The 22,783-nt window shown below is 31.5% G+C and overlaps 5 protein-coding genes across 10 annotated transcripts in view; 1 reads left to right on the top strand and 4 right to left on the bottom strand.

Moving 5' to 3' along the window:
* The window catches only part of LOC123013721 (four and a half LIM domains protein 2), a 45,565-nt gene extending 33,734 nt beyond the window's left edge, over window positions 1-11,831 (bottom strand). The window contains exons 1-2 of one of the 4 annotated variants that reach the window (XM_044412446.1): window positions 11,599-11,831; window positions 4,902-4,984 (exon numbers count right to left, since the gene is read on the bottom strand). In XM_044412446.1, coding sequence (XP_044268381.1) covers window positions 4,902-4,984; window positions 11,599-11,640 — 125 coding nt within the window. In that variant the 5' untranslated portion in view covers window positions 11,641-11,831. Of the gene's footprint in view, window positions 1-251; window positions 566-4,901; window positions 4,985-7,420; window positions 7,586-11,598 lie in introns of those variants that run through there. The other 3 variants (XM_044412443.1, XM_044412444.1, XM_044412447.1) reach the window with 3 other exon arrangements.
* A 533-nt stretch (window positions 11,832-12,364) lies between these two features.
* LOC123012816 (cytochrome c oxidase subunit NDUFA4) lies at window positions 12,365-12,872 on the top strand. Its single transcript, XM_044410968.1, has 3 exons — window positions 12,365-12,509; window positions 12,560-12,703; window positions 12,749-12,872. Exons 1-3 carry the CDS (start codon window positions 12,468-12,470, stop codon window positions 12,803-12,805), a joined length of 243 nt encoding a protein of 80 aa, XP_044266903.1. The 5' UTR covers window positions 12,365-12,467; the 3' UTR covers window positions 12,806-12,872.
* LOC123012815 (ATPase H(+)-transporting accessory protein 2) lies at window positions 12,861-14,280 on the bottom strand. Its single transcript, XM_044410967.1, has 4 exons — window positions 14,119-14,280; window positions 13,571-14,070; window positions 13,240-13,524; window positions 12,861-13,192 (listed from the first exon to the last, which is right to left on the bottom strand). The coding sequence occupies exons 1-4, from the start codon at window positions 14,159-14,161 to the stop codon at window positions 13,013-13,015; spliced, it is 1,008 nt and encodes a 335-aa protein (XP_044266902.1). The 5' UTR covers window positions 14,162-14,280; the 3' UTR covers window positions 12,861-13,012.
* A 1,585-nt stretch (window positions 14,281-15,865) lies between these two features.
* Window positions 15,866-17,221, bottom strand: LOC123012941 (heparin sulfate O-sulfotransferase-like). The gene is made up of 3 exons (XM_044411184.1): window positions 16,925-17,221; window positions 16,442-16,869; window positions 15,866-16,390 (listed from the first exon to the last, which is right to left on the bottom strand). The coding sequence occupies exons 1-3, from the start codon at window positions 17,031-17,033 to the stop codon at window positions 15,929-15,931; spliced, it is 999 nt and encodes a 332-aa protein (XP_044267119.1). The 5' UTR covers window positions 17,034-17,221; the 3' UTR covers window positions 15,866-15,928.
* A 3,779-nt stretch (window positions 17,222-21,000) lies between these two features.
* Window positions 21,001-22,783, bottom strand: part of LOC123013588 (probable multidrug resistance-associated protein lethal(2)03659) — a 9,872-nt gene continuing 8,089 nt past the window's right edge. For 2 of the 3 annotated variants that reach the window (XM_044412205.1, XM_044412206.1), the window contains exons 8-9: window positions 22,038-22,413; window positions 21,001-21,988 (exon numbers count right to left, since the gene is read on the bottom strand). In XM_044412205.1, coding sequence (XP_044268140.1) covers window positions 21,069-21,988; window positions 22,038-22,413 — 1,296 coding nt within the window. In that variant the 3' untranslated portion in view covers window positions 21,001-21,068. The remainder of the gene's footprint in view (window positions 21,989-22,037; window positions 22,414-22,783) is intronic. The other variant, XM_044412207.1, reaches the window with a different exon arrangement.

Below are 22,783 nucleotides of genomic sequence, written 5' to 3'. Positions count from 1 at the left end.
AACAATAAACACGTAAAATGCTATTTTTAAGCAATAAAACTGAAGGTACTTATTGTCAAGGATGTAAATATTATTCCATCGCGCATACGGTGTTAATTTTTATGGTAACATTAGAGAAATTTGTCACATTTTTTCTACATTTTCTGGTTCTTTTAATTACGATGATAATCTGAGTAAACATCTATATCATTCTATTTTTAACCTAATTAATCTAAAATATGCGTAAAAGTGGGAAAACAACAAATACCTACATAAAGTACCTTGCAAATTGTTGTAAATCTTGTTCGAAAACTTTCGCATAAAGCTGGAGAATCCTTACACATGCGAGCGTAAGTCCCGGCCAAGGATTCAAATCCTTTTTTTCCTTAACGTTATTATTCAACATACTCACAAATATGCACTTTTATCGACTCTACATTTTCGAGTACTCTCCCTGCACTATTTCCACTATCAGAACATTGAAATTATCGCCAAGAGGAAATAAGATAAGAGTCAAGACCACAAACCGACACAAAATATTGAAATCTGGTTGCAGTAACAAGAAAATTTAAATTTCGCGCTCGAAAATCGCGATCTAGGCGACACCGAAACACCGCGAAAAGTGAAGAAAATAGTGGAGATCCCGTATTGGTAAAAGCAAAGAGCGTGCGCGTCTCATTTTAGATATATAAAATACTGAAATCTCGAGACTTTGCCGCTTTTCCAACAATTTGTGCGCAAAAAAGGGATCCCAAAGGCATAAACTAATGAATTATTTCATAAACAACTTGCGGTTTCATTGGAGCGTTTAATGTCGGTAATTTAGACAAAAGAGCGAAAACAAACTCAGTTTAAGTACTAATTAAAACAACCTCTAGTTGCAAGTCAAGGGCAAGGTGTTACTATTTATTCATTCCGAAGCTGAACGATTTATTAACAAAACCAAATATGGACTGATCGTTTTTGTAATTATAAACTGACAGATGTCCTGTGATTCATCACCTACCAAAATTTCCCAAATTCGATTTTGCAACACCGAAATAGAATAATTACACAGCTTGGCTTTAATGGATTTGGTGAACGATAAAAATAAAAACAAATATAATGAAAAGAAAACAATCTACTGCCATCGTGATGAACCGAATTTATTTTCGAGTGACACAAAATTGTAAATATTTGCGCGAAAGAGTGACAATTTTAAAAATTATGACCCATCGTCAATGCTTGACTCAAAAATTGCAAAGAGACAAGATAAGAATCACTACTAATTAATTGCTGAAAATTCCTGAAATTTGAAGCACAACTTGTATTTGTTTTTTGTTGATCTAATTATACATTTTATGATTGATTTACGTTATCTAAATCCGTCCTAATTAGCTTTTCCGTGTTTCCTAGTTTTCGAATAAATGAAAAGCAAACGTTTCATTCATCGCTTCCTATTTTTTCAAATGTGAAAAAAAGCGTACCAGATTCACCTGAGAATTCGACAGGACGATTAAAAATAAGCTGTAATTTAGGTGAATTTGGAGAATATCCAAAGATAAATTGTCGCACATTTTTCACACCAGCCAATTAATCATTTCGAAAAAAAATTCGATTACTCGTCCATTCCAGTCATTAAGCTAATGGAAATAATGGCAAAGTTCAACTAAATCAGTTACTAAAAGGGTAACAGTCGTAATTAATGGCAAATATTTATTTATACTCTAGTACAATGCTATTTATCGACCATAAAATTTGACATGACATTAGGGAGAAGCTACGATTTATGACACTGATTTTTATCAAACTAGGTTTAGGTACGTCCCACCCTGAAATTTTTTTTTCACCTATTGCAACTGCTGCAATACCAAATTTATTACGCGTCAAGTTGATGTAATAAAAGCCTAGATCTGGTACAAACAATCACCTTTTAAAGCATTATTTTCGTTCATAAACATACCATCATGGTACGATCCATATTTGAACGCAATCGCGACATTATCGCCCATAATTACAAGATTTATTTAACACTTTCAAAAACGGCGATTTCAAAAGATTCAATTCGATGAATTTTGACCAAATACAGGGTGCGCCAGAACTCGCGCCCGCCATATAAGGTAAGATACAAGGAACATTAAAAAAATGTTAAAAAAATTGTATCTATAAAAATTTCGAAGTTATGAGAGTATAAAGTTTGCACTTTGATTCTATTTTTTTTCTGTTAGAAAAATAATTTTCCAAGTTTTTTTGCTTGTAACTGTTCAATGTTATTTTATTATTAAAATTATCTTGGATTCTTTAGAATTACTAAAAATTTTTTTTTTGGAATAATCGGATATAATTTCTTTTGAAATAAGTTGAATTTGTTAGAACTATCGGAATTAATTTAGAATTGCAGGAATTATTTTGTTACTACAAAAATTAAGTTGGAATTACATAAATTAATTTGGAATTACAAAAATAAAGCTGAAAATAACGGAAATAAAATTTCAGTGAAGTTTTTATGGAATTACTGACTGGAATTCTTTTTGAAATTGCTGTTTTTTTTGGAATTATCGAATTTCTTTTTAAAATTACGTTAAATTTCTTAGAACTATGAAAATTATGTACTTTAAAATAGAAATTATTTCAAAATTACGAAAATTAAGTTGGAATTACAAGAATTAGTTTGGAATTGAAGAAATTATTCTGAAAATAATGGAATTAAGATAGATTATTAGAATTTCAGTGGAATTTTTATGGAATTACTGGAACTATTTGTAAATTACTAGAATTTCTCTAGAACTATCAAAATTCTTTTTGAAATTGCTGGATTTTTTTTTGAAATTATCGGAAACATTCTTTTAAATTACATTAAATTTCTTAGAACTATTGGAATTCTTTTTGTAATTGCAAGATTTTTTTGGAATCAGCAGAGATAATTTAAAAGAATACGTTTAATTTCTTAGAACTATCGGAATTAATTTAAAATTACAAGAATTATTTTGGAATTACGAAAATTAAGTTGGAATTTGGATTTGTAGAAATTAATCTGCAAATAATGGTATTAAAATAGATTGTTAGAATTTCGGTGGAATTTTTATGGAATTACTCGAACTATTCTAAATTATTAGAATTTCTCTAGAATTATTAGAATTATTTTTTATATTGCTGGATTTTTTTTTAAATTACGGGAGACATTTTTTTAAATTTCTTAGAATTTTCCAAGTTTTTTTTGGTATAGGCTTGTAACTCTGTTCAATGTTATTTATGGCTTTTATTGGCAAAATTTTTGTCCCTTTACTAAATATTTGTAAAAAACATATACAAGATCATCAGTATCATTAAATAGACATAAAAAATGTCAAATGTCAAAAAATAAATGTCAATTTTTTTGTCAGACAGAATTTTTTAAACATTTTTTTCATGTTCCCTGGTATCTTACCTTACTTGAAAATTTTCTGTGGGGCGCGAGTTCCGGCGCACCCTGTATAGGATGTGAGGAAGGACCTTGGGATGAGATAATGCTTCGAGGCGCGAAATCGACTTAATAAATCGTGCATAAACAGGATAAATGTCACTTTGTAACCTTTTCCCTCGAAGCTGGTCAAAGGAAACGATTTTCGCAAAAATACAGGAAATAGCGTTGACATTCACGGCTTATTAAACAGACAAGTGGTAACTTTTTGACCGTAATGGGCGTTCAAGGATAATAGAAATAAAAAAGTAATAAAAATTAATCAAAGCATTAAAAAAAGGAATCAAATGTCGGAAAACAATAAAAGCTGATCTATTGCTTAACGTGCACGTCCATCATCGACCAGATTTCGGTATTTTTAGCATATTTTCCTCGGAATTATTTGTCTCAGTTTGAGTTGACGTGGGCTCGAGTCGACAGGATACCTTTTATCTAATTTCCTGCAACACACCTCGTCTCATAACGTGACAAGAAGCACTTTCAAGTTCAAACAATCATCCGAGTTTATAATCCCGGATGACACTCTAATTTAGAACAAGGAGTGACCCGAGAAAATAAATTGTTTAATTACACTTAAACTGCAATCTTAGAAGTGGGAAAAAATCGCCCCCAATTTATATTTTCGCTTAATTTACGATTTGTTGGCAAAAAAACGCCAACATGCGAATGTTTATTAATCAAGATGACGGATTAAGCGAATTAATGGTTGGTCGCTAAGCCCCCCTAATTATTTTATGAAGTGCAAACAAGTCAGCGGACTTGTAATTAGGGCATTTGGAGGATGATGACATTAACACGGACATAAGGCGCCAGATTGAAGATTATTTTAAGTTTTAGTACTCACATAATGTGGACTGCTTTCGGTTACACATAAAATTTTATGTTGGCCTTTATTATTACCGAAAAATCTTCAAATTCATAAAATCATTACTATCAATTCATTATAAGGTCAAATCAAAGCTTGAATTTATATTAATGGTGAGTTAAGTGGGAAAATTGGATCGTAAAATTTATTACTACGATACACTAAAACAGTCTTTACCGCTTTATTATTACTGTCAACGACCATTATTTTATTAGAGCGATGTCTCAATTAGAAATAATTAACTAATTCTACTTGGGCGACACAAATTTTGATGGAAAAACACATTTTAATTGTTTCGATGATTAATTGGGCTAGTGTTCGCCTGGAGGTTATGCAACCCAACAAACGCATGTGCATCATTGACCATCTAATCAATCCAATTAAATTGCAATTTTACGCGCGAATTTTAAAAATAAAAATGTTAAAGGCGCAATTTGATTTGAAAGAATAATTCTCATTGTAATTTCAATTATTACACGTGTTTGTGGGTGTTGAAAGGTGGAAAATTTTAAAAACTAATTTGTTACGCAAAAATGGATTAATTAATAAATTTATTATATTTTATTTATAATAGAAAACGTGTTTCGCAGCGTTTCTAAAATAAAAAATGACACCTACCTCCAGTTATGCGGTTCATATCCAATGCACTTGCTACATTGTGTACAAGGTTGACCAACATCTGTCTCTTTGATCTGTACACCCTGTGAAATGTAATGCGATGATTAGCTGGTAGTCTAAATATAGAGATTGCACAAATAATAAAAAATGACACACGTTAAACAATTCAGTGAAATTGGCTGTTAAAAAACACTAATCAACGAAATATTCAAGTGAACTTTTAGTTTGTTGGATACACTTTATGTAAACAAATTATCTCATAACAAGCTGGATTATTTTAGAGGCTAGTCGGCTCAAATTAGCGGTGTTTTGACATGGTAATAAATATGTAAATCTTTAAATAAGCAAACAATCTTATCGTAAATGAACTTAATCTAGGATTGGAATATTTCTGCAATGTGAAGACAGGAATTTAGTCTTATCCGGTTAAATAATGCACACATTTGCGGTGTAAAATTATGCAAATTATCACTGAAAAAGATTCACATTGTGTCATCACAACCTGTCTCGAGAAGGTTGTTTCTATATTTTATGGTAACTCTATCATTTATATGCGACAAAGACAGCAACACAATGGGTTTGTTTATATTTTAATAATACTGATTTTGTGTCTGAGGAACAACAATTTATTGCTTACATCAAAGAACATGAATTTCGGAGTACTTTGTTCAAAAAGTTGAAATTATTTCGCTCAGACACGCTTAACTGCAATCATTTAATTTCTCACATGAAACAGTAATAAATCAGAATAACCGTTTTGATTATTGCGATTACACACAAAACTAAGTTTTGTATGAGTTGAAAATAGCTGACAAAAACGTGTAACAAAAACAAAAATGTATGAATATTTTCATTTTATTTTAAGATAATTTTTGTACGTTAATTACCAAGAATTTTTATTATACCACAGACGCCATGTGATACTTTGTAGGATAATTACACCTACCTAATATTAAACCTGTTTATAAAACACACCTGGTTCTCTTAAGATTTTTGTAAAAAGCAACGAAGAACAGGAGTTTTGATAAAATAACACAATTTCATTTCGAATTAAAATCAGTTTTTTTTTTTTTTAAACAGAAATCACCAAGAGAAAGAATTAATAGCAGTTTATCACCATAGCCACAAAGTTAGCTTGTCCCTAGAATTAAAAAAAATATGATTTGAAATGTCGAAATTTTGACTTTTTCGTCTTTAAATTTTTTTTAATGACAATGTTTTGAAATTAAACCAAAAACCAAAACTGCCAACTTCTTTTACTAGAATTAACATGAATGAATTGCAAGTGCCAACGTTAAAACTGTTTGAAATTGACGTAGAAAAAAAAGAATTATATTTGTGTAATTAATTTGATGTCATTAAAAGAACATTTTTAACGCAATGTTAATCACACATTTGCACATTTCGAATAATTATGAATCATGTAATACAAAGAATGTGTGCAATGGTAAAAAATAACAAACATGAGATTCTTGTACGAAATTAAAAATAATTTGGAAGACCTGAATATCATGTAAATAAAAACATTGTTATATACTAAAGATAAAAACGACAATTCAATAAACATTTTATTGAAAAAATAACTTTTAAAATACGTATTCAAAATTTATAAATTCAAAATATTTACAGTGAGGCACTAAATAAAAATTCACTGAGAGTGAAATAACGCTCAAAAATTCAATGCATAACTCAAAATTTTGATTTATTTTAGATCCTGTGAAAATTAATCTTAGAATTTGTCTAAATCAGTGCTTTGGAAGCATAATAATAAGTCATTTGAAATAATGTTTAAAAATAATGAGCGCTGAATAAAACCATTAGAATGATTATAGATAGCATCTGTTTCCAGTGTTTCCATTCTCATAATTAAATTATGATAAAAATATGGGTTACCTACGTTTCACCCATAGTCTCGTTTACTTTTATAATTAACAATTAACATTAATAATAATTATTGGTACAAATCGACTGGAATTATACAGGGTGCGCCAGAACTCGCGCCCCAGAGTAAAGGTAAGATACCAGGATTATGGAAAAAATGTTAAAAAAATTTTATCTATAAAAATTTCGAAGTTATGAGGGTTTAAATATTGCACTTTGATTCTATTTATTTTTTGCTACAAGCTGTTAAAAAAGGAACCCAGGAAGCTGTATCCTAATTTTGTAACTCTGTTATTTGCAGATTTTATTGGCAAAATTTTTGTACCTTTACTAAATAATTGTAAAAAAACATTTACAAGATCATCAGTATCATTAAATAGACATAAAAAAATGTCAAATGTCAAAAAATAAATGTCAAAATTTATTGACAGAATTTTTTAAACATTTTTTTCATATTCCTGGTATCTTATCTTACTTTTAAATTTTCTCTGAGGCGCGAGTTCTGGCGCACCCTGTATAAGATTAAAGAAGATAAAGCCTCAAGATTAAATGCAACGAATATGAGTTATCAAAGATTACGAAATAAATTATTTTTGTGATTATTGAATGAAAAACACATGACTCTTATCCAATCTTACCTTTTTTTCGGAAAACCACTGATTTCTACTATTTCCAGTAGTACCATTTATGGTCACTTTAGGTTCATGATATTTATATGTCAAACGGTAAGAACTAAAACCCGACATGATAAATTTAATGTTTAATACACTCACAACCGGTGATATTCAAATGGTGAAAACGAAAGAAATTCACAAAACAATTGCCAACCGACTAGTTTTAACACCTACAGCCTCTTTAACCTGTAGTCGTTGGTTCAGCCGAGATAAACCATGGATGTATAAGCGGTTTTTGCCTCACTTATCGTGGGCATAAAAATAAAAAACACAATTTTTAATTTTTTGCAACTTGTTTGTCGCGTAATTAAAAAATTAAGAAATTAATTGGAAAGTGTGCAATTAAAACTTCAGTTCCATTCTACCATCAAATTTCAATTAAATAAATTATTAGTCATTGTCTCCTTATTAAAGTTTCACGTTGTCACTTTCGAAAATTGCTAAAAAAAAAATGTGTTCCCTTGAACCTATGTATTTAATGCACAAATAGCGATAATCCAAATGCAGTGATTATAAAAAAGGTCAAACTATATTGCAACACAATGATTAATTCATTTGATTTCTTTTAGATTAGTTAAGTCTGTATACGGGTTGTATGAGTCAGACAAACATTTTGAAAACCCTCAATAATTCACAGATTGTTCCTTAAGGCAAGGCTACCATTATAGCAAACACGTCGTCAAATTAAGCAACCCACGAGGTGGTGGCCCTCGCCTTGTATACTCCTTGTAAGGAAATACCGGAGTATGACGTGTGTGACGTCATTCATATGCAGCAATTGAGTAATTAGGCGGTGATTTAAACGCTATTTATCGCACGTCGTTTGCCATATGTTGTACTTTATCATCGGTGAATAATGAGAAATTACTGCACTGACAGGTTGCGCGGCCTTAATGCAACGAGTTTTAGAAATTAGGTTGATATTTAAGAAGTGATGGTGGCCGAGTTAGATTTCTTTTTTTGCTAATCGTAGATTTACCAGCGTTGCCAGGTGAAATTTTACCATATCTGGGCATTTGGTAAAAACTTCTAAAAATTATAATGTATAATTTTTTGGAAATAACAAAAACTGCTGTAACAGCTGAAAATTTATATACAGAGTGTTCCAGCGAGTTAAAAAAGTCCATTAGTGACCTTTAAATGGTAAAATTAAAAAAAAATTGTATAGGACGTTGATTATAAACACATAAAAGTAAATAAATTTAGAAAGACAATTTAATAATCTTTTAAATGCAAAAACAATAAATAGAGTGTTCCATTTAATTTTTTTAAGTTATTGAACCTTTAACAAACGGCTTTATTTTTTTATCTTTGCAAATACAACACACTAAAAAAATGTTGCAACCTTATAGCTTCTACCTTCTTCTTTGAGGTAGTAAAAAAATATTTCTAGATGTCTAGTTTTTATGTAATAAATTTTTAAAAAGTTCATGTTTTTGTCAAAAAAAACGTCTTATTTTTAAAACTAAAGAAAATCAATAAAAGTTTAGTTTAAAAACATTGTCATAAAAATCTACACCAAAAATTGCTAAGAAACCTATGATGTTTCATTTTAAAAAATACAAGTTTGTATTGCAACTTATTTTTGAGACACGCTGTATAGTTGAAAATAATTTTAGGCGATAGACTAGATTAGTATCTATAAATGTCCCATATGTTTTTTTTTAATTTTACCATTTAAAGGTCACTAATAGACTTTTTCAACTCGCTGGGACACCCGTATTTGGAAATATTTTTTTTAATCGCCCAAAAATTTAGTAAAATAATTTTTTTCCAAAATCATCAAAAAACAAAATTAACTTTTTTAAGTATTGATACACTAAATGATACTATTTTTTGTATTTTTTAAGCATTTTCTATGTTTTTTAGCCATAAACTCATTATTTTGCCAAATTTTCTCAAGAATAAGTCAAAAAATCACAAAATTTGTTAAGGAAATATTTTTTTGATAAGATTTCACTTAACAGGGTCAAAAAATCGATAAAACAGGTCGAAAAGTTCATTATTTTCATCTTTTTGGAGCATTTCGTACTCTTTCTGACAGAAAAAAAAAACTATCTTGCAAAATTTCCTTAAAAACAAACCAAAAATTTACCAAATTAGACCAAAACTAGTGTGGTTTTTACATTTTTTTTGTGTTTAAGCACGTAAAATACAAGTTTTGTTAAAACTGACTGAAAAATTACTAAATTAGATTAAAATTGATATGTATTATTTTTAGCTTGTTTCGCTCCATTGAGTTTTTTAAACCACAGACTCATTTATTCTGCAAAATCTTGTCAAAGTGTACCTAAAAATTACAAAAAATAAAACGAAATTAATGCTATTTCGTTTGCTTCATTCGATTTAGCTCGTTTTTGAGTAAAATTTTGTCAAAAAATAAGCCAAAAAAACTCAAAATTTCTCCTTTTTCAAGTCTTTAAGAACGTTTTGAACTAAGAGATTTTAATATAACAAGCCAAAAAACAACAAATCCAGTAACTTTTTGCCTTTCTTAAGTGTGTAACATGTTTTTCAGGTAAATATTTCACAAAATTTCTTTAGAAACAATCCCAAAATTTACGCAATTCACACTATTTCAAAAATAGTGTTATTATCGCCTTTTTTAATGTTTAAGCACAATACTGAGCAGAAATTCAGGACTTACGAATAAAAAAAAATTAATTACAATTTTGTAATCTGCTGAAAATAGGTGTAAATACGCCAACTTTTAGCTCAAATCTGGATCTCGTGAATTTAATTTTTTAAATTGCAACCAGTCGACGATTCTTCGCAAAAAAGGGAAATTGTGGTCGCCAAACCGCAACATTTATTAAAATATTATGACTCAAATAATACCCAAAAGTTGGGTCTTTTTTATCGATTATTAATAAAATTTCACTCAGATGTTTTGGATTCTAAACACCTCTGCTTATGAACAGCATACAGGATGTTTATAAATGTCACATAAACCATATAACACAACACGATATCCTGTACCATACAAGATTTTATGTTAATAACCCCCTCCACGCAATTATTTTTTTAAATAAATTGTATTTCTTACGGTATTTCCATTCCAAACAAAATTTGTTTCACAGTTACACAAAAACATCTGTAAGAATTTGCACGCTTCAAATTGTCAAGTTTTATGACTTTTTTCCAACAAAAGACTAAAATTGTTGGAACATTTGCAGTTTTCCAAATTGTGAAACCAATTTAGAGGACCATTGACACCCAGCACTCATAAAGTCATCAACCTTAACACAATTTTATTTTATTTTATGAAAGAGGAAATGGCGTCAAATCAAGAAATTGTTTCAAAACACTGAAACGAAGGACAAGATGTTACTTTTATATGCCAATTTTACACAGTTCGTGTCAAAGACAATAAATTTTAACAAGTACAACATGTCACGTAACAAACGTAAAGAAAATTGGATAAAAATGGTCAATTAAATAAAGATAGTATTTACTTTTACAATAGTTTTAAAAGCAACGTAAATTGTCAAATATTTACTTTGGTGACCCATTGTGACCCAAGAAGTGTTTATCTTCAATCAAATCAAAATATTTATTTATATTTCAACAGCTAGATAAGGTGAATTAAATATTGTATTTAACACCTCCTACCCTGTCTTGTAATTAGCCTCTTTTCAAAAAAAAAAACTCGCAGTAATTATCCAGGTAATTGTTGATAATTTTTAATGATATATTACAGCACCTATAATTCTTATGAAGTAACTTTCTAAAAATAGACAAAAGTTATTGATACTAATGAGAAGAAGGTTGTTTATTTATTATCAGTATGAAAAAGTTGTATTCAACACGTTCACATTTCATATGCACCAAGTCAGGAAAAATCGATTATTTCACATTCCAAAAAGGTGAATGTCTTCCACCTCTTTTGAATAAATCAATAGACATTTTTACATCGCTTGACTGGTTCCAAATCTGGAAATTAATTAGTTTTGTTTGACGTTGTTCCATGTGCTTTAAACCGTTACAAATTGATATTTTTTAGAGGCCCCCTGGATTAAATTAAAAAACCAAAAGCCGGTACTTTCCGGCTCAAACACCGCACATTTTCAACAAAAATAAATGAAACAATGCGTAAAACGTTCAGTTTAATTCATAATTAAAAGAAAATTGTTTATACTTACATCAGCAGAAAAGAATTCTTGGGGGGTCCTACTGCATATCATTTTTGTTGTTATTTGGTGGTTTTACATCAAAATGGTTAGAATAACACAAACACCATAAAATATAACAGAAACACACAACAATCACATATTTGTAAGTAGTAACAAAGATTAATTTTATAATTTAAAAGCAAAATAAAAAAGTTTTAGGTTAGGTTAACTAAAATGAGAAAACGACCTACCACATAACAATCACCTACACAACTGAATTAATCAATATTTTTTTCTTGAATTTCTAGTTTCGAGGGTTTAGGCAACCAATCTTCCGCCAGTGTCGCCAACGCAACATTTTGTTAATAAAAATAAAGTAATTATAGTAAATTGGGTGCTATGTCGCCATTCTATGCCTTGAGATAACCACTTTTCTTAATTTTTAATTAATTACAAAACAATATTTTACGTAAACTTTTTTTTTGTGAATATATTTAAATTTCCCGCTTTACTGACCAGACGAACTACTTTCATACCTTATTACCCGAACACAAATAATCTGACTCTTGAATTATTTACTTTCCAGTCTATTTTATAAATTTTCGCAGTAATTTTACTTTGTTACTGCAATAAAATCAAACTCAAATGCCCCTTTTCACAGTTTTATTACATAATTCATTGCGCAAAATACTAAAGTCCAAAACATTTCGATAACTTTAACACATCGTGTATTGGTATCCTTGTCTAATACGTGAAGAACGGTATTTGCTATTCTTATCGTTTGATCTTACGTGATTGGTCAACAGGAAGTACTGCGGGTATTTTGATTCAATATTTTGTCATTGACAGTGAAGTGAAGTGTTTGACTTTGTTGCAGATTTCCCAAGAATTTAACAACCATGCAGGGAATGTCATTTCAGAGTCTCAAAAAGCACAAAGCTGTAAGCAATTTCCGTAATAAATTAACATTTTTTGCAATTTTTTCCCTCAGTTGATCCCCTTGTACGTTTGTGTCGGCTTGGGATGTGCGGGGGCTATTGGGTACACCGCCCGTCTTGCCCTACGCAACCCCGATGTTCAATGGAACCGCACTGGTGATATCTCCAACGAAGAATTCAGAAACAAACAATATAAGGTATTTTCAATACTTTTAAAACTTATCTAACTTGGGATTTTTCAGTTCTACTCTCCCAACATTGATTACTCCAAACTTGAATCACCTGCGCCAAAATACTAGAGGATTAACCGTAAAATAGTCGATTTAGATCAATGTGATTTTAATTTGAAATAAATTATTGTTAAGATTTGTCGTTTATTTGTGACCAAGTACTTTATTGTGCTCTAACTTAAGATCACAGGATTACATAAGTTACCACCTAAACTACAATTTACAGAAAATTTAACAGGAATTTACACACAATAATACTATGAATTCTCCACACATTCAATTATCCTTCTTGAGACGAGTGCTCGTCATCCTGTAAATAATTGAGTCTCTTCCAGGATCCATTTGAGCAATTGCAATGCAAATAGCAAGTAAAGTAAACGTCATTGCGACCCCAAACCACAGAATAATATTAAAAATAACGGGATAATCCTTACTGTAAAACTTGGCAGGGTTGACCTATAAAAAAATAATTAAAAAAAAATAAGTCACTAAATGAACTATACTTTGAGCGTTTCAGTGTCCTTAGTGTCGGGTTTATTCTCTTGCAAAATGTTTCTAGCACGTCTAGTGTGCACAACATCACTTGTTATAACACTGACCAAAACTTTGTCCTTGTAGACTTTAGTAAAAACAGAATTTAAATGAAGGATTGCATCATTTAACAGTTGTTTGGCTTCTTTAACTTTGGTTGAATTCTCGCCGTACAAGTCAATCAAAGGGTGCAAACTTTCAATTTTAAACCAAAACACATCAGGGGTGCCATCTTGCTTAATTCCAGTGTTGTCAACCTGAAAAAATCAATCAACATTTCTTAGTTATGATTATTGAAGTTACTTCGTCTGCGATACTGTTCAAGACTCTCATTTCGTTCAAAAACGCTTGGTCCTCCTCCACACTTGATTTGAGATAATTGTGGATTTTCTTCGACTTGTTGAGTTCGAGATTTTTGAAAATTTTATGCTTGTGGATTTGATGGAGACCATCCCCGGCACTAATCCTAATTAGGTGGCCCTCAGTTTCAGGATACCTCTCCAAAACTCTCTTTTCCAAGGCTGAGAAGACTTCAAACTCGTCGACGTTCGTTTTGAGGGGGAAATTGTGCCCTTTGCCATTGCCTATGTCTGTTATACCGTCGACACTGACGGTCACAACAGCTTTGGCCAAATTGAAAGGATCTTCGATGAATAAACCATCCCAGTTTGAGTACTGCTCAGTTGAAAATCCCAATGCACTAGAGTAAACCTCCTTTAAAATGCTCTCTCTGACGTGGTCGTGCCCTTTGAAGAGGAGACTTGAAGGGTGGTGAAGAATCGTTAATTCACCATTTGCGGAAACTACAATTTCCAGTTTAAAATTAACTTAATCATTGCACGATTTCTTACCAGAAGCGGCCAAAAATGCCACACAAACTAACGGAGTGATCATTTTTCGACAGATTTATCGCAAAACGGGCGATTTTTTCAAACTTAAATCATATGACACACTAACCACACCAGGAAAATGTCAGAATCATATGACAGGTCCCGTGACAGGTGGCAAGCATGCGCATGCTCAAAGGCGGTCAATTTTAACTTTGACTAAATAAACTCAATTTACCATGAGTAAATACTCCAAACAATACATGAACATAAAAAATTACATGCTGAGGGTGTTGGGGTAGGTTTGGTGGTTTTAAGTTGAGTTTTCCAGACTGCAATTAACTTACCTCACCACGTTTTGGATCTTTAAAAATGGTACACTTGAGTGCAAAAAAAACACAATTTTTTCATGTTTTCCATTTTATTTTTAACACTGACTGTGACACTGCATTAGCTAGACGACATTTCTTTTGATAGTTTTCTAACCTTTTTGGGAACTATCTTTTTCACACTATGTAAATTTGACAATTTTGGTTTTGACAATTTGCGTTTTTTTTGCACTTAAGTGTACCTCAGTGAAAGAATTTTTTATATTTTTGTATGCGACTTTTCTGTTGGTCTATTTAGGAATAAAAACAAAATGTGTATTTTCAAAGCGTCCAGAATTTTCTTTGTCTCCGAACGGCGCTCAAAGTTCATTACATAACAGTAATGGTACTAAGTATTTTAATTAATAAGTTACTGAAAATTAGTCGTGTAAGACTACCTTCTTTTATTATTCTTGGAATTCCGAATTTTTGCAAACGCAGTCTTTTGTTTAAAAAAATGTACTAATAGTATATTACTCAACAAGCATATAATGATGCCTACACTGGCGGACACGGAATTTTGGACGATTTGTCATTCGACTGACATAAAAATGTAAAACCTCACTTCCGGTTTTTGTAATTTTTATACTAAAAGCTAGAGAAAAAATGACAACACATCAAAATAATTGATTGAACTTACATAAAAACACATATTATTGTTTTGAAAAATCAACGCCAAGAATAAAATTCAACTAAAACTATCAAACTTTAATTTCTAATTTCAATCATAATGACAATAAAGCGTGGCTTACATTGCATTTTTTTTTAACTGACATAAATTTGATGTCCAAAATTTCGTGTCCGCCAGTTATAGTATTTAGTTAGATATGCAAACAAACAAAACTCAGCTAAAAATTAAAAGTATTGATGGTTAATCAGAATAAGAACAATTTCTACAGTTGGAGACATAATACTTTGGTCGTCACTTTTCTGACACTTTAATGTAATTCAAGCTTTAATGTTAAAATGAATGACAATTTCAAATTAATGACAGCTATTATATTTTCCTATCAAAAATATGTACATACAACTTGTCAACTATGATTGACACTAGCTAAAAATAAGGATAACAGTCCTAAAGCATGCTTTACAATTTAATGTCACTCAAATGACATTGACGACCAAAGTATTTTGTCTCCAACTGTACAACGCAAAAAAACTTTTTTTTATAGTAAATCCGTTTTTTTTTAACGAGTAAGCCGATGTTTCAGCGTATTTTTGAGGGATGTTTATAGACCATATGAACACTGTCTTCTGTTTATTAAAAATGCTCAATAGTAAAAAAACGCGTTATTCGTTATTACAGAGCTCTGTAAGGCATTAATTCTATTATTTTCTGCCAGATGGCAGGTTTTTATTAATAATATGACAGTGGTATCAACATGGCGCCTGCGCAAAAGCGGTCAGTTTAAACTTTTATTTATTACAAATAAGTACTTCAGATAAATTTTAGAAAAATAAGTAAGTCAGTTGATTTTGGGCCTAATTTTCTCGTACATGACATTCTGCAACTTGTCTTTGAGTGTGTGTTTCTTGATGAAGTGGAATTGGTCCAGGGCAAACTCGTAGAGTTCGTTTTCCATTTGCCACACTGTACTTTCCTGGATTTTCTTAATTGTGTTTGGCGAGGGGGCATCCTTTTGCACAGTTTGCCTCAGATGCGACTTATTGCTAGTTAAGTAATGATTGAAAGCGCCTTTAAATATTCGAGGAAGTGTTTGCTCTAGAATGGCAACAAAGTCATTGATTTCGTCCGTCACTCCTACTAGTAGATAATTATTGACTAAATTCTTCTTGGCTTCACTTAAAGCCCACTTGTTGCCGGGCTTCCAGCAATTCGCGGCGTGGCCACACAAGAAGGGGATTTGCAGCCACATGTGGGTGGGGTCGCAGTCTGGGAGGTTTTTTTCAACACATTCGTCAAACGACTACAATTGAATCTTTTATTGCAATTATTATGGAATTATTGATGGTTTTACCATGGTATTTCCGTGTTTGCGGCGTACCAAATAAGGCCTGTAGTTGTCCCCATACCTGACGAAGTAGTAATAGGAGATGAACCTTTCTAGGGGTTTGCGAAGAATGTTGATGAATAGGGGCTTAGGGCCCCCGAATTTTGTAAAGTCTATGAAGGCAAAGTGTCCATGGTAGATCCCCGGTTTCATTACGTTCCAATTGGTGACGTTATGAACGAAATCGTGTTGATTGTTTAGCGATAATACGTGATTATTGGCAGTTATGTTTACATGTAAAACATGGAATTTATTCTTTTTACATAAATCGTAGGCAACACCTATGAAACTTGTGGAACCAGTCTTTGGTACTCTATTGTATACAACGACCAAATCGTCGTTTCCTAATACTTCTCTACTGTTTTGTTTACGTTCGTTTTGATTTGCATTATTCTCTGTAAAAAATACAGTGAGTGCGAAAAAGAAATCAGCGAAAATACATACACATACCAAGGTGGAAGATTTTATCTTGAAGTCGGACAATTTGAATTTGGTAAATGATTGCAATGAAAGTCATAACAGTTATTGTTAAAAGGTATCCTAACCTTACGTTATTCATCACCGGTGGGTGTATAGATAGAAATTTTTTTAATGAAAAACACTATGCATCATTTTCGTTTAAGTTTTTTATTCAAGGAAACGATAAATGCTGTTTGCTTTATTAATCATTGTTGAAGATATTTAATAAACACCTGATCACTACCACCGACAATGTGCTGCGCCCTGCGCAATTGCGCAGTGCTTTGGTTTCTTAAGATAAACAATCGGTTTTTTATCATTTTTGTGTGGATAGTGAGGAGTTTAATATTATTTGGTTCGTATTGTATTAATTTTTAGTCTTATTACTTTATCCTTCGTTATAAATAGTATTTTGTTGCCTCTTTTTACCACATCTTTCTCAATATAAAGGTCAGGGAATCCTAGAAGGATATCGATAGGCGGAGCCAAACTTGAGCAGTGGCGTAACACAGAACCATTCTGTGGTGAAAAGGGGATTGTAGAGTTGCATTTTTTCCGTATATTTATTAACCTTTATATTGCTGACTACTTTTTGTTGAGTGCTCATCATTTGCGCAATAATTTTGCGACTATCGACTAGGTAAACAAAGTTACTTTTTTCTCTTTTCTTTAAATCAATGTTAAAAGGATCTAATAAGACATTTATTCCAGTTTTTGACACTACCCTTATATTCTCTGTGTAGTCATTGGTTGCTGAGATATCGATGATCAAAGACAAAGTCAGATATCTCAGCGACAAATTGTCGTACAGAGAATATGAAGAAAGGATATTAAAGCTGAACAAACATGCTATTCGGCCTATAAATTGACTAAACTAAAAAAAAAAAATTCTCCACGTCCGTGGACCAAAAACAAAACCATAAAAATTTAGATTTTTTTTGCGCTATTACTTGGAATTGCGTGATAACCATAGCTCAGAAAAAATTTTCGACAAAAGATCTCAAAACCAGAGACTTAAAGCTTCAAAATGGTTTTTTTAAATCTAGATACGACCATTTTTCGATGAGTTACAGGCTTTCAAAAATCACCAAAAAAATTGGGAAAATTTTTTGTTCCTATAATTTTTTGGAATAGTGTATTAAAATACAATTTTTGTATCACAATTAATGTTAATTAATTTTTCAAATTTAACATTTGTAAGATGCATTTTTTAGCGATGTTTTGTTTCCATACACCATACCTAGTCGATAAGATGTAAGAAGATGAACCCTCAAATTCTTGGCGACCAATCAATGACTTTTGTAACAAAATTTATATTAAAGAATACTTTTATATTATCTACTCTTACTTCAAACAATTTCTGGTTTTTCATTTGTCAAATTATAGTATTATCTGCATTCTATAATTTTGTTTAATTTTTGTTTGAAAGATATAAAAAAAAATTCGGGACCATAGATCAAATAATCCAAAACTTCAAATAAATAAGTGCGAATACACGCCACTGATCTCAGCTGATCTCAGAACTCCCCTATATTTACGAATGGATTTGTCCGCGACCAGTTTTCGTCTCTGCAGTGCATCCCTTCCATCGATATCCTTCTACGATTCCCTGTCCTCTACCTACCTACAAGAGCCCAGATACACACAAAAAACCTAGACTGGATCGGGGGGTAAAATGGGTGTACAAAATTGGGAAAATCAGAAAAAATTATGAGGAAAATAAAGAAATTCATTGGAAAAAGCTCATAGTAGTTTTTTCTTTCTTTGTTGGAAAATTAAGGGAAATCAGGGTAAAATTGATTAAAATGAGAGAGAATCAGAGGAAATCATGAGAAAATTATAGGAAATTATGAGGAAATCAAGGTAAATTAGAAAAATCATGAATAAATTGAGGAAATGATAGGAAATAATGAAAAATCAAGAGGAATCCTTAAAAAGTGCGCTCATCAAGTAGTTTTCTTGATCAAAATTCGGGGAAATCATGAGTAAATCAGGGAAAATAATATCAAAGAATATCAAAGAAAATCATGGAAAATTATGAAAACCGGAAATTAGGAAAACTCATTTAAAAATGCACATACCCAATTTAGGTTTTTTTGTTCATTTGTTGGCAAATCAGGGAAAATTATGAGAAAATCAAAGCAAAAAATGAAGTTTGGTGTACGAAATTTAGAAGAAAAGCGAAAACAAAATATACAAAATACAAAGAAAATAACAAGACACAAACAACAGAAAAAATATTTAGACATATTATAAAACGACAATATATACAGGGTGTTCCGTCTAAATCCCACTTTAGAAGTATTCGGAGTTGGAATAATTGTATTTATTTGAAAATTGGTACATAGCCATAAACCATTAAGTCCTCCTAAATGAAAATATTTTCAAGATGGCGGCACTTCCGGTTATACCGGAAGTCGGTCTCAACTTTCTTATTTTATATAGAAAGGTATATTTTATACTGTGTTTTTGGATTAACCGGGTTATTTTAAGGGAGTTTTTATCAGCTTTCCCTATACCTAAATTTAGCCATTTTTGAAATATTTGGAGTTTTTCAAAAATTTTTGGATCTGCACCTTCCACTTTAAAAATCGGTAACTCTGCTATTTTTTAAAATTTTAAATTCGATTTTTTGGCGTTTGAAAGAGAAAGTCTAGATCTTTCTTCCGGTATTTTCAAATTTAGAAAAAAAATTAACAAACCATAAATTTTAAGGTTACTTTTGTAATAATTCAAATACCCATAACTCAATTTTTTCAAATGAAATACTCCAATTTTTATTTTACTAAATGGAGGAGAATTTAATTCTGCATCGATCTGTATTAACATTCCCTATACCTAAATTTAATAATTTTTAAGTTATGGTGACTTTTTGTTGAGACTGCCGAAAATCTGTTATTAGCCACATTCGTTTTCGTATAGTTTGCTATGGAAATAAAAAATGTCAAAATTGTTTCTCAATAAATGTCGACAGTGGCTTATTATTTGTCAAATAGTGCCAAAATATGGAGAGTCAAAGCTACTCAAACTTAGATTTAATTAATTTATTTTGTATTTATGGAGAGTGTAACAAAATTATGATATCGTTCATTAAACAAAAATAAGTTTTTCTCACTTGTTAGCTTTAAATAATGATTGCATGGTAGAACCTATCAATAATAATTAAGTTTGCATAACTTTGATTCTCCATATGTTGGCACTATTTGGCAAATAATAAGACACTGTCGACGTTTACTGAGAAACAATTTTGACATTTTTGATTTCCATAGCAAATTATGTGAAAACGGGTATGTCTAGTAATAAATTTTCTGTAGTATTAAAAAAAAGTCCATAACTTGAAAATTATTAAATTTAGGTATAGAGAATGTTAATACAGATCAATGCACAATTAAATTTTCTTCTATTTAGTAAAATAAAAATTGGGGTATTTCATTTGAAAAAATTGAGTTATGAGTATTTGGATTATTACAAAAGTAATCTTAAAATTTAGGGATATGTTATTTTTTTTCCAAAATTTGAAAACACCAGAAAAAGGATATAAGCTTTCTCTTTTAAACGCCAAAAAAATGAATTTAAAATGTTAAAAAATGGCAGAGTTACCGGTTTTTAAAGTGGAAGGTGCAAATCCAAAAATTTTTGAAAAACTCCAAATATTTCAAAAACGACAAAATTTAGGTATAGGGAAAGCTGAGGAAAACTCCTTTAAAATAACCCGATTAATCCAAAAACTAAGTAAAAAATATACCTTTCCATTTAAAATAAGAAAGTTAAGACCGACTTCCGGTATAACCGGAAGTGCCGCCATCTTGAAAATATTTTCATTTAGGAGGACTTATTGGTTGATGGTTATGTACCAATTTTCAAATAAATACAATTATTCCAACTCCCAATACTTCTAAAGTGGGGTTTAGACGGAACAGCCTGTATATAAATTTCAATGTCATAAAAAAAAGTTAAAACAGTCAAATATCCAGGAAAAAGTATAAAAACAACCACAACAAACCAATGGTAGTAAAAAATAAAATACAAAAAAAAAACACAGAAAAAGAAGGTAAAAGAAAGTATCATTGACTTAAAAAATATAAAAGGTCTTTATTTCCGTGAATCGGTGTGGAAATTTACACTTGAGGATTGTTTAGAGTTTCGATTTACCTAAACTTTTCTCACATTCATTCACCACTTGCCTGAACAAGCTATCAGAATTCCGTAACAAATTCCTGGGCGTATCAAACTCCACCAATTTACCATCATCCACGACCATAATTTTATCCGAATCCATGACCGTATTAATCCTATGAGCCACTGTTAAAACCGTACAATTTTTGAACAGATTTCGCACCGTTTCTTGTATGAACTGATCCGTTTCAAAATCGACATTTGCAGTGGCTTCATCCAAAACAAGAATCCTGTTCCTTCTCAAAATCGCCCTTCCTAAACAAATCAGCTGCTTTTGGCCAACACTGAAATTCGATCCTCCTTCTTGGACTTGAACAGACAAGTTTGAAACAACATTTTTCAGTTTCACTTGTTCCAAAACCTTCCACAAAACCGCATCATCGAATTCACCAAAGGGGTCAAGGTTCACTCTCAGCGTTCCCGTGAAAAGGATCGGTTCTTGAGGAATGATCGAAATTTTTGAACGAAGAGTGTGGAGTGGTATTTCGTTGGTGTTGACTCCATCGACGAGAATTTTCCCGTCAAAGGGGTACAAACGGAAGAGGGTGGAAACAAGGGACGATTTTCCAGCACCGGTTCTCCCGATTATCCCGATTTTCTCCTCAGGTTCAACAGTGAAATTGACGTTGTTGAGAGTCAAGCGGCCGTTTTGGGGGTAACGCATCGAGACAGATTGGAACTGGATTTGGCCATCAGTTGGCCACACTGTTGGTTTTTTCCCCAAGTCTGTCTCAGGGACGATTTCAGTGTATTCAGAAACACGCTCAACGTTGATCATCTGGTTTTCTAGTTCGCTCCACTGTTTGATACCCCATTGCAGGACCCCAACTAGATTTATCGACTGTGTGATACTTAACCCAACATTTCCGGCTTGTGTCTCTACAAAAACGATTTTCCAACACCAAAATTATGATTTTTTTGTAATTACCCATCAACATGATGCTGACTATCACCCCAATTGTGTAAAACACACAAATCAAGTCCAACCAAAACCCAAATGCGCGATTACAAGTCATAAAAGTGTAAAACGCAGAACTGTGTAAATCTTGGTAGCAATTAAATTGATTCTTCGTTGTGATTTGGGCACTAAATGTGCGAATCACAGTCAAACCTTTGAGGGTTTCACGAACGTGGGTGTAAATTGGAGTGCGAGCTGAAGCTTCCAATCGTTTCAAATTGCGACTCCGGGTCAGAAACCAAACTTTAAAGAAGTAAAACAAGGGAAAAATCGCTATTGTGGGGATCAACATCCACGGATTCAGGAAAATTATAAGAATGACACTTCCCAAGATGATGAAAGCGATCTGTAATCAAAGGTTATTATTGGTTAATAATTTCAGAGGGGCCGTTCACTCTGGAATTAGTTGTAATATTTTATGAAATTTAATCGGAAATTGCTTGGAATTATTTGGAAGTTTGGAATTATTAAGATTATCTTTGTATTGTTTGGAATTACTGGAATTCTTTTTGGAATTATCAGAGTTACTTGGAGTATCATATTGATAACGTAGTTGTACTTAAGCGCCCTACGCAACAATTATTTAATTTGGAATTACAGGAATTATTTTGGAATTACGGAAATTAATTTGGAATTACAGGAACTAATTTGGAATTATAGGAATTAATCTCAAAAAAGAATTACGATGGATTATTGGAATTAATAGAATTTTTTTA

This window comes from Tribolium madens, unplaced genomic scaffold (genome assembly GCF_015345945.1).
Source record: "Tribolium madens isolate multiple individuals breed KSU strain unplaced genomic scaffold, Tmad_KSU_1.1 Scaffold_96;HRSCAF=242;Tcas5.2_LG5, whole genome shotgun sequence".
NCBI classification, from domain to species: Eukaryota; Metazoa; Arthropoda; class Insecta; order Coleoptera; family Tenebrionidae; genus Tribolium; species Tribolium madens.
The sequence above is the reverse complement of the archived record's forward strand: the minus strand, read 5'-3'. Positions and strand labels throughout refer to the sequence as shown.

What these genes read in the sequence shown, in the direction of transcription:
- LOC123012816 (XM_044410968.1), top strand. Translation starts at nt 12,468, where the DNA reads ATGCAGGGAATGTCATTTCAGAGTCTCAAAAAGCACAAAGCT. An exon ending in GTCTCAAAAAGCACAAAGCT is followed by an intron (nt 12,510 to 12,559) that starts GTAAGCAATTTC and finishes TTTTTCCCTCAG; the next exon opens with TTGATCCCCTTGTACGTTTG. An exon ending in TCAGAAACAAACAATATAAG is followed by an intron (nt 12,704 to 12,748) that starts GTATTTTCAATA and finishes GGGATTTTTCAG; the next exon opens with TTCTACTCTCCCAACATTGA.
- LOC123012815 (XM_044410967.1), bottom strand. Translation starts at nt 14,161, where the DNA reads ATGATCACTCCGTTAGTTTGTGTGGCATTTTTGGCCGCTTCTG. An exon ending in TGAACAGTATCGCAGACGAA is followed by an intron (nt 13,525 to 13,570) that starts GTAACTTCAATA and finishes TGATTTTTTCAG; the next exon opens with GTTGACAACACTGGAATTAA. An exon ending in AGGACACTGAAACGCTCAAA is followed by an intron (nt 13,193 to 13,239) that starts GTATAGTTCATT and finishes ATTTTTTTATAG; the next exon opens with GTCAACCCTGCCAAGTTTTA.
- LOC123012941 (XM_044411184.1), bottom strand. Translation starts at nt 17,033, where the DNA reads ATGAATAACGTAAGGTTAGGATACCTTTTAACAATAACTGTTATGACT. An exon ending in AGATAAAATCTTCCACCTTG is followed by an intron (nt 16,870 to 16,924) that starts GTATGTGTATGT and finishes TATTTTTTACAG; the next exon opens with AGAATAATGCAAATCAAAAC. An exon ending in GCAAACACGGAAATACCATG is followed by an intron (nt 16,391 to 16,441) that starts GTAAAACCATCA and finishes ATTCAATTGTAG; the next exon opens with TCGTTTGACGAATGTGTTGA.